General features: G+C 41.1%; 1 protein-coding gene across 3 annotated transcripts in view; it reads right to left on the bottom strand.

The window, feature by feature from the left end:
- The window catches only part of CSNK2A2 (casein kinase 2 alpha 2), a 37,851-nt gene that overhangs the window by 14,210 nt on the left and 5,502 nt on the right, over positions 1–18,139 (bottom strand). For 2 of the 3 annotated variants that reach the window (XM_080829290.1, XM_080829289.1), the window contains exons 3-5: positions 13,232–13,333; positions 10,800–10,850; positions 1,698–1,757 (exon numbers count right to left, since the gene is read on the bottom strand). In XM_080829290.1, the coding sequence (XP_080685416.1) occupies positions 1,698–1,757; positions 10,800–10,850; positions 13,232–13,333 (213 nt within the window). The remainder of the gene's footprint in view (positions 1–1,697; positions 1,758–10,799; positions 10,851–13,231; positions 13,334–18,139) is intronic. The other variant, XM_080829291.1, reaches the window with a different exon arrangement.

Raw genomic sequence — 18,139 nt, 5'->3', positions numbered from 1 at the left:
TGGCAAGCACCTCCAGAGAAGGAGCTAGCCAGATAGCTTGTAAGAGCACAACACTGCAAACCTCTTCCCCACGGACACCTTCCATTCTGGTCTGGAGAGGACATGAAGAAAGGTGTGATAAAGCAAGCTCTACCTTCACATGCTTCTGATCTTACTGGCAAAAGAAAGATCCATTAGTTGTAAGAGTGGACTCTTAAATTGGCCACCTTGGTACTAATGACAAGTGGTCTGTATAAGCGCTTCTAAGAAAACACATTTACCTCACAAGCTAGTTCTCCAAACCCCCGTTCCCTAAAGCTTAGCCTTAATTAAACATGGGATTTTGTTCGAGTAACTGTTCACAATCCCATTAAACTCCATCTTGGCAATTTTCTTCAATAATGCTAATAACTCCGTCATCTCTTTCAGAGGTTCTTAAATTGAGATCCACACCCCCCATAAAACTTCATGTAATACTGTATATTTATACATGTATTTCGGGGGGAGTTTATATGTTCTCTTTAGATTCTTAGTGATCCATGACTCAAAACTACTTAGGAGCCATTGGTCTATTCCATTTTACAAGCCATTTTAGAATTCTTTTTTTTTTTTTTTTTTTTTGGAGAGCCATTTTAGAATTCTTTACCTAAGTGTTCACCTAGACAAACTAAAAAAGATCATTCCTCCAACAACCAGTAATGTTTCAAAATTTCCGTCTTGGGAGATTTCCAAGACAGCTAGAAGGACCACCGCCCCACCCCTGACCCGCCATCACCTCTCCCTGCGTGTACACATCAGTCAGGGCTGGAGGGTAGGCTGGGAAGGAGATTATGAGTGATGGCGAGAGAAAGATGGCCACAGAGGCCGACCTCCCAGCACGCACGTCCCTCCAGACTGTGATTTCACTGCTCTGTCTGTCAAAAGGTAAAGTCTACTTCCTCATTCTTTGAATCTAGGCTTGGCCAGGATTTCTTTGGCCAATAGGGCATTAGGAGACAATGATTAAAGCAGAGGCTTGAAAAGCACTTACACATCAAACTTTGCCCTTTCCTGCTAGTAGGAACTGAGGCCACCACGAGAAGAGGCAGCTTAGACTAACACCCCTGTAGAATGAGGCTTCGGCTATGTCAGCTGCCACCCCCGTGATGTGAATGAGGCCATCCTGGACTAGTGTGCCCCAGTCACGCTGACCCAGGCAGAAGACTCACCCAGGAACCCACAGAATTAGGAGAAATAATAAATAACTTTTTAAAAAGTGTTAAGTTCTGGGTGACATATTATACTATGAAAACTAATAGTGTTAATTAAACAGCAAAAAGAAAATCCAAGGGCCAACAAGAGCTACAAAGAAGGAGGTTCTGATTCCTGGTATCTCTTGACTCGGCCATCTTTCTCAGTTCCACTGGAAAGTTCCTATGTAAAGATCCCATGACAGAGATCTCAATGTAGGTTAAAAGAAAAGCAAAAAAATCCCTTGGGGCGCATGGCTGGTTCAGTCAGTAGAGCCTGCGACTCTAGATCTCAGGGTCATGATTTCAAGCCCTAGTTCGGGGTGGAGGCTACTTAAAAAAAAATTAAAAAACAGAAACAAAAACTTCACGAAATTCTCTAAGTATCAAGAAAGAGTCTGCCTGAGTTCTCTTTGTCCTCTCTGAAACTTCTCCTTTACACCTGAAAAATACACCTGAAAAAATTCACTGCATATGAATGCCACTTACCTTAAGTAGCTCATACATATAAAACCGGATATCGAAGTCTGTCAGAATCTGGTAAAGTTGCTGAAACAGATTTCAGAAAAGAGAAAGTTAATTAAGTCTCATCGCATCTTGTCATCCCAAATACTACTCATCATTCTCTGTAAACTTACTGCTTAAGTCACTAAAGAACCCCAGGACTTTTTTCTACTACCTGTCTGGAACAAATGGGGATAAAGGCCAAGGGCAAGGGTGTAATACTTCTGCCTTTGTTGAGGGTGGGAGGAGGAATTCCAAGGGAGAGAAACATTTAATTCAACATGGATCTTTTAAAAAATTTGTTCAATGCTCCATGATTTCAACACCCCAAATTACATTATTGTGGAGATGAAGTCCAAGTTGTCCAAGTGTCCTCATATTCTTACTACACTTCAAACTAACCCCACTGGAGCAGCACAGTGTCCATTAGAGAACTACGTTCTGAGTGGAGTTCAGAACTTCATTGGCCCATGTGGTAAAAAGTGGCAACACAGTGTGTTTGCTCAAAAAGAAACAGGATAGGATGCCTGGGTGGCTCAGTTGTTAAACGTCTGCCTTTGGCTCAAGTAATGATCCCAAGGTCTTGAGATCAAGCCCCACACTGGGCTCCCTGCTCGGCGGTAACCTACTTTTCCCTCCCCCACTCCTCCTGCTTGTGTTCCCTCTCTTGCTGTCTCTCTGTCAAATAAATAAATAAAATCTTTAAAAAGAAAAAAGAAAAGAGAAAAAGGAATATGAGGAAAATGACTGCTTTAGCTCTTGGAGATGGTAAGAGACTTAAGAAAGGAGTAGGGGAGTGAGAGAGAGAGGAAAAAAAAAAAGAAGACAGGTACTGAAAATGATTCCAGGCCGAAAGGACAAACAAAGAGTTCTCATACTGGGACAAAGGCACACCCACTGGGAGTCTGTTCTTTTTTATTTTTTAAATTTCCATTTCTAAGAGGCAGAGTAGCATTAATACATCCAGGTTCATTAAAATCATCACAAACCTTCATCAGAAACTATACTAACACTTTTATTTTAGGTAATCAATTCCAAGTAGATCTGTTCCCCATCAGTCACAAGTAGCACTTTCTACAAAATTAGCCAGCACAACTTTATTAAACATATTTTATTTCTTTATTGGAAGACTCCGGCAATAGAGGAGAGCTCTCAAAGGGGCACTGACCAGCCTATACGATATATCTGTGTGGAGCAAAACTACACATCTCTTATTTGTCTGTAGTTACAGGAATGATATAAAGACATAAATAAAACACTGCTTCATATATATGTGGGGGGGGATGGATAGCGGGAGCACAGTGAAATAAAGGAGATTTTTCACTGCATACCATTTTATATATTAGATCCATGTAAATACATTACCTGCTCAAAAAGATAAACAATTTGCCAAGAATTAAATTAAGTATCTTCTAAGATCACCAGGATTTAGCTTCTCCCTCAAGTTTCCCTTGTTGAATAAAAGTAGTTCTCCCTCTAGCTTAGTAAAAACATTTGCCTTCGTCAGCCTCAGGCAGCAGAGGGAATAAGCCCATACAGACCAGTCCACTGGTGGTGTCTGGGCTGGGAAGGAGCTACACTCAGGAACAAGGGCACCGCTTCTCCTGCTCAGGAGGGACTTGGCTGAGGAGCAGCCAAGCACTCAAGTGTTCTGTTCTCCTGCAGCTCTGCACTGCATGGAAGACTTCTGAGCCAGCACACCAAAAGCCTGGATGCACAGACGCAGGCTGAAGATACTATCTCTTTGGGTGTCAAATCAGCTCCTCCTCTGAGAATTAAGGAGATTGCTCCCAGAGACGGTGCCAAGTTGAACCTCAAGTCAATAAACAGGCCATGAAACTGAAGTGAGCATTTTCTAACCCGCAGAGAGTTGGATTATTTTCTTTCCAGAGAACAAATATGTGCTGTTTTATCATTTGGACCTTTATCTGTGGAAGGCTTTCCTCTCCTATCATGTGGCATCTATACCAAGCATCTGTGTAAATGGTGTTAAGGCCTAACAATATATGTCCTTGGGCTGCCAATATAATATTTCTAGCTACTCCAACCAGTATCAATTTTATGTAATATAAAACAATAAATGAATATAGTGGTTAGGTCTAATACATTATGAAGTCCCAAAGGACAGGCTGACATTCACTCTCATTTCTCAGGAGCTCTGGGTAGGAGGAGCCCAAACTATACCTGTAACATTTTACCACCTGGGCCTAAAATTCAGGACTTGCCAGGGTCCACTGCCTGGCTTCTTCCAACTTTTGCAGCTCTGTCTCTATTGCCACCCCGGGGCGGGTGGGGGTCCCCAACTCCAACCAAACGAACTTGCTGGCCCCCTCCACTCTTCCCTCTCCAGCGTCCCCACCTCCCCACAGACCTAGAAGATCCCACCCAGCTCCCTTAGCCTGCAAATCAAGATAGCTGACAGGTGTCCCTTCCTTCTCTGAACCTTCTGGCTATTTACTGTCCTCTGCAGTGTTCAGAGGACACAGACAGCAGCCGTGTCCCCAAAGTTAATGTTCCCCACTCAGGTACTGGCAGTGACCTGAGGTTCTCAAGATAACCTCACTCAGCTGTGAGCAACAAGAGGCTGCTCCACTCTGCTCGCACCCCAAGTCCCACGCCAGCGCCCCCACATATCAGGACACACATGGTGGGGAAGAAAACTGTGGCTGGTGGTTAGCCACCAACTGGCTGACTCAGGATCTCTGTTTCCCCTCCTCCAAGCATGCAAGGGGCACCGTACAACCTGGTCCATATGCTAAGTGCTCAGATGACACGACAAAGGAGGAGCATATGTGGTCTATATTCCACCCCATCAATGGTGGTTCTCAGCTTGCATCCAGAAGGCAATCGATAAATATTTGTCTTTGATAACATTCACCAGTCAATGGAACAAAATTAAAACTATCTTCCAGGAAACGTAAGTGTGAAGAGTCCATGATGAGTTATAAAGGGAAATTTCACAAGAACCACACTTTCCCTCCATTCTTCTTGGCCAGCTATGTGGAGAACATTGTTAACCAACCAACTGCAAAGTGTTGGCAGGAAGTTAGCTTTGCTTATATTTTCATGAAATAAATGACTTATCAAAAGCAAAACAAGCCTATGCTTCCCAGAAGATTACAAAGGTGCTGAGGAAGAAACTATTCACCAAGCCTAGCTTGGTTCTAAAGCCTCAAACACACTGGCATTTTCTCAGAAATCAGACCTACTCCAGGACGGCTCAAAAGGCCCAAAGTGGAAGTATCCTGGGACTTTTTATTAACCTCAGAAAGTCTGAGGAGGACAATGGAAAAATGGCAACTGGTCAACTGCCTCAGACCCTCCTTGGTCTAAAACTGCCACCCAGAACGGAATGGCCCCATGTGGCCTCGCTCTCACTGTATACTTGTTGGTCCCCAGAGACTGTGGGTGTACTTCGGCTGCATCATGATCAACCCGAGGACTGTCGTTCAGGAGGACTATGCAGCTCAAGAAGGTTCCCAGCCACATGTGGGAATCACAGACACAGCAAACTCTCACCCTGCACACAGAGCTTGCAGACTCCCTCACACACTCAGTCTGTGTCCAGTAGTCCCAGCGGTCCCCAAAGAGGGAGAAGAAAATGCAGAGGCAGTGGGATATATAGTGTGAAAGGTGCTTAGTGCAGTTGTCACCAGTACTGGCATTAAAACGTAACCCCAAGATCCAGAATAAAATCAAGGTCAATATTTTTAGAAATATACAGAAGCAGAACAAATCATTAATCGAGAAAATCAAAGTTATTACTAATCACTCGAACATGTCTTACAAAGAAGATCCTTTCCACATCAAACTACTACAAGCATTAACAAGGCCTCAAGACATCAGCTAGTCAAGGCCCACCTCTCTGGGAGTGATTTAGAAATTCTCCACAGAGCAATATGGGTCTACCATCTCCTCAAACGGACCCTATTCAGGATCCCTTACCAATCTTCATAATGTCCAGATGATATATTTTGTATCACTATAATGTTACAAAAATTAAAATGTATATTTTTATTTACATTCTTCCAAAAGCATAGAAAACTGAGAAGCATGTCTCAGTAGAAACTTTTTCTGCCACAACTATACTTCAGCTTCCTTGAGAAAATGTCAAGTTTGAGAGTTTTCTGTAACTGTTCAACCATTAGAGAGACTGGCTTTTCCTACTCCTCTGTTCAGAAGTTTGTCTTTTTTTCTAAATGTCACGATGTACCTTTTATGACCGCTCTGACACACAGGAAGCATAACTGATGATTTCAAGGCAAAAACCAACCAAACCAGTACCTCCACCATAAAACGAAGTATCAAGGGGAAAAATGAGGAAGGCCATAGAAGATCTGAATTGAATTAACAAACTTGATATTTAAAATGGCCGTGCACTAAAGTCACAAAGCCATTGTCAACAAAGTCCAAATAACGAACATTATGCAGGTCATGTTCCTCGGGACACAGCGCAGCCAAATCAGGAATCAACAATGAAAGAATATTTTTGTTGAAAAACCATGTGGCTCCTCTATCACATTATTCACAAACATATGGCTATGAAGGACATTCTTATGACAATAATTAGCAGGAAACTCTTGAATATGGGACTCTGTACCATGTATCAGATGGCATTATCATAAAAGTATTAAATGCCTTAAGAGTACTAATAGTATTGGCAGGTAGGAAAAGGTCCTATCCAGTTCCAGTGCTAGTATATTTAGGAGTGAAATATCATGATGCCTACAACTTACTTTGAGAAAAAAAGAGAGAAGAGGGGAGGGGAGGGGAGGGAAGAGAACTAACAGCAAATGTGGTAATTATTAGCAACTGGTAAATCTAGGGGAAAAACACGACGGTATTACCTGTGCTACTCCTTACAATTTTCAATAGGTTTAAAATATTTCAAAGTACAAAGTCGGGGGAGAAAACCCCAAATCCATGATTTTGGAATTTGTACCTCTTCTTTTCTAAAATAAAGATTTTAATTATTTATTTGAGAGAGAGAACATGCACAGGCGAGGAGAGAAGAGGAGGGAGGGAGGGAGGGGAGAGATGAGCAGACTCCAAGCTGAGCGCCGAGCCTGACGCAGGGCTCCATCCCACGACCCTGAGATCATGACCTGAAGTAAAGCCAAGTGTCTAATGCTCAGCGCACTAAGCGACCCAGGCGCTCCCGGAATTTGTACTTCTAACGTGAAAACTACACAGAAGTGAGTTCTATAACCATGGAATGTGTAGCTGAGACGGTGCTTGGGGGGCACAGACTTCAAGCCCACTTACCGTCAATCAAGAAAGAAACACATGAAATGAGCAGACTTCCACTCGAAAAGGTAGGGGTGAAACAACGAAAATCCAAGAAAGAAAATAGTTTAGGAACAAAGAAGGGAGGAAGAAAGAAAATAATTAAGACAGGAACAGAAATGAGGAAATAGAAAAAACAAAAGCATTTGAACAATAAAACCAAAAGCCGTTCTTAAAGTATTAATGAGAGATCGCTAGCAATACTGGTAATTTTTAAAAAGAGACAAAAGGCACAAATAATGTTGGAAATGTAAAGGAAAACATAATTACAAACATATTCCAGTCTTCAAGCCCCCAGAGAATTCTATTAATAACTTTATGTAACTATGAAAGTGGACAATTTTAGAAATAGATACCATCCAAATAAACTCACGAAGAGACCAAGAAAGCAGGATAAACCTCTCACTTACATGTAAGTACATTCGGAAAAGGAAAGAATAGTCCAAAGTCTCCCTTTCCTCCCAAAAGACAAGTAGATAATCCCTATTTCATATAAACTTTGAGAGAAGAGAAAGGAAAAACTGCCCAACTTATTTTATGAAGTTAGGATAATCAGGAGTCTACAATAGAAGGAAATTATGGATGTAAGAAATGCTGAAAAGAACAGGCTGCAGGTTCTATCACTGCTGACTCATTGGATACTAAACCTGGGACAAACCTCCTCTGAGCGACACCTTAAATCCAGTTACTAATACACTTAACAGTGAAATGAAAAAAAATAAAAAGAAGCTTTTGTAAAAAGATAGGGGACAAAATTAAAAAAGCCTGAAGGGTATGAGGACATTAAGCTAGCTGATTTCCCTATTTGTGGCCTGTCATACTACCTGGAGCAGAAAACGACCATCCTGTCATGATCTGCTTTTCCAAAATACACATCTACTACCTGGATATTTAACAATCTTGTAAGCTGACTAAAATGGCAGGGCCCGACCACTCACGGGGGCCCCCCATTGTGACACTGCAGCCCAAACACATCCTACACTCTGCATCTTCCTAAAGCTCCTCTCCAGGAACAGTGAAAGGAGTGAGGCTTGGGGGATTCATTCACAGTAACTAAGAGAATGGAATAGATGACAACACTTTGAAGCAAGATAAAAATGTCCACTGACAAAGCTGAAAATTCTGCCAAGAGCAGAGCGGGTCCAGGAGCAGACAACCTTAGATGGAAGAGCTACCGAAAGGCTCACGGTGACCCCAGGTATCAGTGAAAGAGAGTCAACAGATTTCAGCTGAAAACAGGAAAACAAGTTTAAAACACCACACTGAGGGGCGGCTGGGTGGCTCAGTGAGTTAAAGCCTCTGCCTTCGGCTCAGGTCATGATCCCAGAGTCCTGGGATCCAGCCCTGAGTCGGGCCCTCTGCTCAGCAGGGAGCCTGCTTCTTCCTCTCTCTCTCTTCCTCCTCTCTGTCTCTCTGCCTATTTGTGATTTCTATCAAATAAATAAATAAAATCTTTAAAAAATAAAAAAATAAAACACCACACTGAAAATGGGGAGTTACATGAAAGCGCACCTAACATTGCCCACGGGGCTCCTCCGCTGGAGGCCGAGAGGCCCACAGCCAGGCTTGCATCTTCCAGACAGGGGCTGACAAGCAGTCATCAGTCATTTCATGACTCTAAAGAGTAGACAGTCAAAAACCATGAGATTTCAGACAATTGTAACACAGACAAAAAACAACACACACAAAAAAGCATTTGAAAGAAAAACCGAGAAAAGAGCATGAAGAAGAAAACATCACGGGGTGGGGGGGATCCACACATTCTCAGTGAGAAAATAGAAGATATTACATAAAAGAACAGGATACTACTTTTAAAACTTCTGAGAACAGAACAGAGCTAAGAGATGAAGTCTAACATTTGAATGAGCTCTAGAAAGTGAGAACAAAGAAGAAAAGGGAAGAAAATCAAAGAATGTTAAAAATATTGTTCTAAAACGGAAGGACATGAGTTTCTAGATGGAAAAAGCCCAGCAAGTGTCCAGAACAAAAGATAAAAGTGACCCATTCGAAGGAACATCATTGTGAAATTTCATAGACTGCGACTCAAGAGAAAATCCTAAAAGCTTTCCAAAGAAAAAACCAAAACCAAAACCAGATCATATAAGGTAAAACCAGAAGGGCCTCAGTGATAATACTGGAAAAAGCTCTTCAAAATTCTGAGAAAATTTTTAGTTACAACCCAGAATTCTAGGCCACGGCTAGTACATTAATTGGAAAGATAAAATAAAAACGTTTTCAGATATGCAAGCCTCAAAAACCATGAATTTTCCATGACCTCTTTCAAGGAAGCTCCTGGAGAACATGTGCCATTAAAACATCCCTTTGAGAATTACGATGCAAGAGAAGTTAAGATTTCTCCAGGGAACTAAAAATTCCTGCAAACCGATCTTCTGCGTGCTGTTAAATTCACAGGGCAGTTGTCAATTTAAGAAACACAAAATGCTGATGTGAAAATTTTACATGCGTGGCCAGACAACTGATAAAAACTCATTAAGGAAGCAGAAGCATTTAAAACTTAGGTATTTCACTATGAAGTTTCATTTAGACCAGCTTTTAAACTTCTGGTATTTAGGAAAATGCTTGGTTTCATTAAGAAATGCATACACATTCCCACTCATGTACTTACACCTTGATAAACCCGGGTCACTCATGGCGAAAGTGTGACTGGCCATGTGTCTCAGCAGAGAACTCTACTAAGCTAAACACTGGCAGGCTGACGAAGACACTGACATCTATGCCAAGAGCTCACTGCTGACTCCACCTTTAAGGAGTCCCGCTAACAAGGAAACTTGTTACACATGGAAAAGCTACACTGTATATAAAACTTGCTTATTGTTTCACAAATTATAATGTCCATGTTTACTTATTTTCCACTAGCTAACCTTATTTCAGAGTTGTCTTAGAGTGACTACCTAAGACAAATTAAATGTGAGATAAAGCTTTTATTTTCACCCAAAAGCCTTACTCCTGATACCAGCATCTTTCAACTGCTGATGTGGTTTTGGCCCTAACTTCCGTCGCAACAAAATCACAAGCTTATGATTCACTGACAGAGTGATTATAATCACCTAAAAGTTCTCCAAAGACCCCTCTAAATCAACACCACTATTTTGTTTTTATACATGGATTCATATTATGTTCTACCATGTCTAGAATAATGAGCCCCCAAAACCTTACCAGAAGCTAAGGTTGTAGTGTCTGAACAATAATAAAAACGAACTCATGAAAAACCAGCTTAAAACCGTGCTTTTAGAAGAACACTTCAAGTCTAAATTAATATGCATTATAAATATAAGAAATGTAAATAATCCTAGATAGGGCTTTTCTAAAGCACAGGGACATTTAACTAGCTTTTCTGGGTCATTTGCTTTGTATAGTGTTGGTGAACACACACAACACTCTGACAGCTTGAATCCCACGTACTGCTTCTTTTCACATGAGCCCTGTAACCATTTATCACTTCCTATCAGCAAGGGTAGATTCCTATGCAAATCAAGTATCTCCCTAAAACCATGCTGTCTAAAACAGGAGTGTTACAGATGAGGTATTAACTTAGACCCAGCCCAGCAGCTATTCCCAGAGGCTTAAGCAAGGCAAAGGGTGATGAGTAATTTCACCAAATGCAAAAACCCTACCCACTTTCTGCATCCTATACTCATGCGGTAAGGAATCCGGATTTATTACTTCTCACTCTCACCAATGATTTCCTGGTCCCCTCCTGTTCTGGAGTACCAACAGTACTTATCGCCAACTGCCCATCCCCCGTTAACCCCATGCCAGAAAGAAAAAGCATATACGCACCTTAAAATCTGTATTATTGATATATTCAAATACCAAAGCTGGGGTCTTTGACTGCAAGAGAGAATAGTAATGCCTTATAAGTATTCAAACAGTAAACGTGCTTTGCTTCTGTCGTACCGATCTATCCCCAAATCCCACTTAAATGAAAAAGGGATTCACTCATCAGGGAGAGCCTATTAAGAAAGTGCCCTCTTGAGACTCTGTGTCTGGAATTTGCTTCAAAATAAGTGGGGATGGTGGGTGGTGGGAAAGTGGGTGGCAGGGAGATGAAAAACAAAGTTGGCCATGAGCTGTGGCACTGCTCAAGCTGACTGATGTGTGCAGGGAGGTTCATTATCTTACTCATTTTACTTTTGTAAATGGTTGACATTTTTCCCAAGTTGTTTTTTTGTTTTGTTTTGTTTTGTTTTGTTTTTAAAGGAGATGTATTCTCTGACCAACCTGTCAGTGGGCCTGGCACTGACAAATTATTTGAAGAATTACACTCTGCAGTATTCCAGTCTGCCAGCCACAAAAGGAGTGACATGTTTTCATCTTGGTTTGGCAAGCCAGATGCATTTTACAGAATTATCATATGTCTTGGGAATCTATCATAGGCCTTTTCAGGATGCAAAAGGAAAATATCTATGATTATCAATAGTAGGCTATAATGTGAAATTACTGCCTTGGCTACATACCACTAGAGAATGTCTCAATTTACAAAGTAGATGTGATCCCCCTCACCCCCAATTTATACATAACCAAGTATTTCTAAAGTGCTATAATCTTTAATGCAATGAGTATAAAATGTCTAATATTTCCCTGTATAAATTTTTCAAATGCCAGATTTACTTATTACTTAAGTAAGGTAAAATATTGCTCATTAACAGTAACAAGCTTTCAAAATTAGGAGAAAAGCAGGGCCTTAAAAGGTTATACAAAATCACCTTAGAAATCTTTATGACTAGAAAGTTTTGCTCAAGGAAGCAGGTAAAAGTCCCCTAGGAACAGGGCACAGTATGTGCACATGGGGCTTTGTCAGAAAGAGCAGCAGTCCCAGCAGCACTGGTTCCTCACTAGCCTGAAGGGGACAGGGCTTCACCAAGACCACCAGATCTCTCTACTGCCTGGGAGTGAGCCCATCTCCCTAAAACTTAGGGGAGAAGGAGGGCTCCCTCCATGGTTTTCATCCAATTTTAATTTACTTGTGTTCCATATTATATAAAATACACACATGCCTTAAGCAACACATTACAATATCAGTAAGACAAGTATCACTAAGTTCTACTAACTTAAAGGCAAAATGTAGAGGCCGCTGGTACAACAGTAATATGTACTGGGTCACGCTGTAGGCTGTTTTCAGTGATGATGGAGTCCAGAGTTAGTCATTCTAAAATCAATCCAAGCTCCTCAGGCTGGGATATATTTTTAATGGCAATAAGCTAGAATCTAGCATACAAGCACTCTTAGTCTTTTTAGGGTCCCAAAGGCAAAATTTTCCTGATTCTTCATTTTAACGATACTGTGTGATCTTGAGCAAATCACCGAACCTCAGAGCCTTCAGCTGTCCTATCTTTACAATGTAACAATGTGGCCAATCACAGCACTGACTCTAGTGGACTGCTGAGGAGTGTCCTGAGGTCCAGAACAGTGCCCACACACAGTAAGCAGTCAGTGCATGTTCACTAGCGCACTGTTTCTTTATGATGTCTTCAGCAGACAGAAGCAAAGACCTACCTCTTCAACGAACAGCCAGCATGGGAGGATAGGAAAACAGGTGAAGTAGAAGAGATGAAGAACAGAAATGGGATGGGAGGTGGTACATAAACACTCTGGCTAATCACTTCCCAAGAAAATAAAATTAAATAGCACATCTAAAAGGGCTACAAAGTAAGCATTTTTAACAAAAATATTTAGTTGTATCAGAATATACAACAGGAGCCCCAGGGGTAGACACTGAATTAAATCCTAGTAGGAGAAACAGCAAGATGCCTTCCTCAAAGGGTCTGTGGGGTTGTGATCTCTATGCCAGGTGTCCACATGGAGATATTCAGTATTTCCCTCTGTAAGCCCAGACTTTCAGATGTCAGGCTTAATGAAGTGAAGCAAAATAAGGCCAACTGGAGGTAATAAGCTTTCAAAATTGGGAGAAAAGTAGGGGCTTAAAGAAGACATTCAGTGAACATTTGTGGGCTGAACCGGAACAAGGTAATAAACCGGGATAGGGATTTTTCTATACATACACTTTTAGGTTTCATAAAAGTGGTGGTGGCTACTTCATCTTTGGGCCACCATGGTTTTTCTGACTTTCAAAACTATTCAGGAGTAGAAGATGAACACAGTCATTCCGAATACGTAATGATGTTTCTCATTATTCTGACATTCTGTGTCACACCACACACACACATTCACGCACGCACTTGCTCCTTCTCCCCCAACCGTCAGGCACCTACCACGGGGTCCTTCACAGTGTCAATCAGCTTAATGATATTTGTTCCACCACGAAGGTTCTCCAGAATCTTAACCTCTCGTTTTATCTTCTTTTTCTTCACTGGCTTAAATACACAAGAGTAATCGGAAGTGAGATTCCTTTTGAAGTTAATAAATAAAACCTTAAAACAATGTCAGCTGATCAAGTGGCTACTGGGCTATCTTGCACACCATGTCACGTTAGAGAGCGTGTCTAAATTAGAAAAGAGAAATCAAGATAAAAATGGGGACTGCCCTTGAGAATGTTTGAGATTAAGTTAAATACAGACTCATACAGCATATGTGTCAAATCTTTAGGTAGTTACATTCAGGTCACTTACAAATTTTGAACACCCATGTCATACTTTAAAAATAAAATGCCTAGATAACTGCCAAATGGAAGGCGTGCATTACAGCTCTGAACAGCTGTATATCATGCACTTGCAAATGGAAAAACTGAAACAAAATGGTGAGACACCTGCTCTTCCAATGAGTTACATGTAATTTTGTCTTCCAGGAGCGAAGACCAGTTCACTGACATCAAGTTACAAACTTGTTTCCCAGCTGCTGGCTCCCACTTCCTGTTGCCACTCCCATTTCCTCAACATCCAGAATCTGAAATCAGCACAGAGCTACTAAAACTCCCCAACACATCCCACTCCTAAAGAAAGAGATGACGGAGCAGCAGAGGAGAAAACGGGTATCTGATCCAGTACCGACTGGAAACCTCTGCTACTTGCTAACCTTTCCATCTGCTGGGTAGCAAAATTAAAGATCGCAATCAGAAATACCAGCATTACATGTGCTACTTCTTGTCTTAAAGAATTTGAAGAATGTAAGCAGTTCTGGAACAATAGTCACATCACAATTACATTTTATAAAGTGCTCAGAACACTTAACTGGCATGTAGTAAGCACTCAATAAATGGAAGCTTGATTATTTTCATGTATTTAGTTAGTAACAAACCACAAAATTCCTATGTAGTGGACTCAGCCTAGCTGAACCATTTGCCCAAGGTCCCACAGCTGATGGTGAAGGGTGGGGGCAGGATTCAGATCTAGACAGTGCCTCTGTAGGCCTCCCTCTTGGCCACGCTGCTCTCATTTCCCCAGTGTGGCTAGGAGAGAAAGGGAACTGGGGAAAAGGAGTATTCCATCACCGAGACACTAGACACTGTTCTGGTAGCACGGGTAAAGAGAATCCAATGGGTTTTCAATGAAGTAAGATTTTAAAAGCCTGCGTGTGTCTGTTGGTGGTGGGAGGGGAGAGATATATACATATGCCAGAGACACCGTCATCTTTTGTTGGTCACTAAGCTACAGCTCTGCATACATAACAAAACAGAGGGAGATTATGAAACACAGAGCACCTGCATCACCTCTAACGGGGTGTTTGACTGACAGGCTGGAATCTGGCTGCGTTCTTCCAAGCCAGCTGCCACACTCACGTCCACTCTGCTTTGTCAGGGTTTGCGGGAGAGTAGATCTAGCTACTGTGTCTCTCACCCACTTCCACTTAGGAATTTTACTCATTCCCTTTTTCATAATTAGGTAGCTCAATACTTTGGGGGAAATAAAGCACTCAAACATGAAGTACAACTTGATCAAAAAAACAAACAAACAAACAAACAAACAAAACAAAACAAAACAAAAACCCAGCCAGAAAAGGACATACTACAAAATAAGTAAGCTTCAAAAATGTCAATGTCAGGAAACAGACTGAACAACTGTTCCAGATTAAAGAGATATGACAACTGAAAGTAACACATGACCTGGGATTTTCTTTTGCTATAAAAACATTATATGGACAATTGGCAAATGAGAACAGGGGCTGCAGATTAGCTAACAGCACTGTATCAATGTTAGTTTCTGATTTTTGATCATGGCACTGTGGGGTTACATAAGAATTGCCCTTGTTTTTAGGAAATGCACACTACAGTAGGGATCACTGCAATTTACTCTCAAGCACATAACTACATGCGTTTATACACACACATATGTGTGTTTATATACAAGAGAGAGAAAAGCATAAAGCAAAATGTTACCATTTGAGAAATCTGGGTGAAAGACATATGGGAATTCTTCTAACTTTTCTTTAAAGCTGAAGTTATATCAAAAAGTTAAAAGAAGGGACGCTTGGGTGGCTCAGTTGGTTAAACGACTGCTTTCAGCTCAGGTCATGATCCCAGAGTCCCGGGATCGAGGTCCGCATCGGGCTCCCGGCTCCACGGCTCCAAGGGGAGTCTGCTTCTCCCTCTGACCTTCTCCTCGCTCATGCTCTCTCTCACTGACTCTCTCTCAAATAAATAAATAAAATCTTTAAAAAAAAAAAAGTTAAAAGGAAAATAAAAGCTGGCTACTGTATCTATAAATTCAGCCAATGCTACCAGCATATTCAATGTAAGAAAATTCTAGAGTTGGAAAGCAGTTACAGATCTGTGAGAGTGGTCGCAGAGGAAAAAACACCCCACAGCCAGAGATCTGTATACACCAAAAACCTTCCTCTCCCCCTAACAGTGAATTAGTACAGGGGTAACCCACTAAGTTGCCTTCATGACAATGTCCCATAGAAAGCCTTGCTTTGCTTTCCTGTTAGTCAGCAACAGGTCAGGCAGGGACATGGTTCCTGGACAATGCCACTAAGGTTTAGGTATCTCTCACAATGTCCTAAGGTAACTTATGGAGCAAGAGAGCGTATTTTGCTACCCAACTGTCACCTGTCCAACAACTTCCTCACCTAGAAGACTCGGGACAGCAGGGCAATTCTGAAGTGGCACAACAGACTCACACAGCACCTGGAATCCTCACATCCTGACAAATGACCAAGAGATCATTAAAAAGGAAAAGGGACCTATAGCCCAGGACATTGCTCCAAAGCATGGACATCCATTCTCTACAGGAACCAGGCCACAGGGAACTTCCTTTTGCCTCAAGCTTATTCCTCTGAACCTGGGACATGCTTTAGAAGCTAAAAAACCAATGAACTCCCTGGGAATGAAAGTGATCATTTTAAAGCTATAAACAGAATGAGAGAGAAAAGGTTAGAATTTATAAAGGAAGACGCTTCACATCTTGTGGAAAACAGATCATGGATTTTATAGAAAAAAAACGCTTCGAGCCTATAGCCCAGTGTTTGCATTCATCCACCTGCAGCTACACAGAGAAAATATGCACTTCCCTCACAGTCTCATCATTTCATCCTGCTAGACAGTCTCTCCCAGTTAAGATTTATTCCAATTCAGAGAATATGTTTAAAAAGATTCAAAATGAATCAGTTTAGTTGCTTCCTAATATTCTTTTTAACTCAAAGTCTAGAAGAGAAAAATGGCAAAAAGCTAAAAAAAAAAAAGAAAGAAATTAAAGTATTAAATCAAGTTTCAATAATAAATGAATTATGGCGCACACCTAGAGAGAATGTTTAAAAGGGAAAAAACTCAATTTGAAATTTTCTGTGCATGAGCTCAGAAAAGGAAGGAAAAGGGAGGGAGGGAAGGAAAAAACAAGAAAGAGAGAAAGGAAGAGAAAAAGAGGGGGTGAAAGGAAGGAACTTTTCCCAATAGTTTCTGCCCACATGGTGGAGAGTCCCAGTGATTCAGGACAACCTTGTTCAACATAATCCAAAAATTAAGACTACTTTTTTCTCCCTTTTGACCAACATTGAAAAACTTAAAACAAAAGACAAATTTAGTGATAGGTTGCTTAATTAAGGAAGTCAATGATCTGTCCTATTTACTTAAGGCTGATTTTTAAAAAGTCAGATCTGAGAATGATTTCAACTACTAGCATTTGATTGTGATTGAATTTCTGAACTAACGTATACACAAGGCTTAAAAATTAGGACCTCAATAAATCCCAGCAAATGTTAACAGGCAAAGTCCCATTTTCATTTCTTTCTAAGCACAACTGAATTAATAAATTCAAGACAGGCGGAAAGGTGATTCAGAACTTGCAAATCCGGAACTACTTTGATTCCAGTGCCACAGTGACAACTGAGAGACTAGTTTCATCGCCTGCAGTAAACAATCACAATGAACATTGGTTGCCAGGGATGTGGGACAGAGTAAGGCATGAAAGTTCAGCCTGGATGATAGCATTTATTTTACCACCTTGGGAGCATCCCTCAAATCCACTGCAACTGACCCAAATATAAACATTATCTAAGCGGTGTTATTTCTTCACAGCAACTTTTCTCTTAGTCTTTCAAGTCCCTTTCCAATTACGTTATTGACTCCTTGAGACTGTTTTTGTCAGGATATGTGTATGTGTGTGTGTGTGTGTGTGTGTGTGTGTTTTAATTTAAAAAAGCAAGGCATACAGCAGGCCTTCTGAATTTCATCGAGAGAATGGTATCATCTTTTCTACTCCTGGTTTTGCCCTCTGAAATCATTCATGCAGCCCAGCTGAAATATTGTTATTAGAACCATATTTTATTGCTTTCTAAGTGCAGGCACTGTTTTAAGCACATTTAATCCACCTCTAACAGTATTCTGAGAGGAGTTCCTATCGGCGCAATTTTCCATGAGGACGCTGAGGCAGAGTTTAAATATCTGCTCAAGGTCACAGAGTCGCCAAGTGTTGGGAAAGCCCATCTGAATGCAGGCAGTCTACTTCCAGGGCCACTTTTGGGAAAGGAACACTGTGTAGATGAATAAAACACTGTCATGTACCTACCTATCTCTCCAGATCTAATCATTTAATTCTCTCAACAACCCTGTGAATTCCACAGGAAATGTATATCCATTTTATAGGTAGGAAAACAGAGTCAAGCAGGTATAAATGAGGAAGCTGGTTCCAGAACCCAAGTCTCCTGCCCTCCATTTATAGCAATTCTTAACACTATACTGCCCTCATGATGAGGTGGCAGATCCTAAAATCAGGCTCTAGAAACTATCT

The sequence above is a fragment of the Martes martes genome (assembly GCF_963455335.1).
Source record: "Martes martes genome assembly, chromosome: 17".
Lineage (NCBI taxonomy): Eukaryota > Metazoa > Chordata > Mammalia > Carnivora > Mustelidae > Martes > Martes martes.
This window is presented reverse-complemented; position numbering and strand designations above follow the sequence as displayed.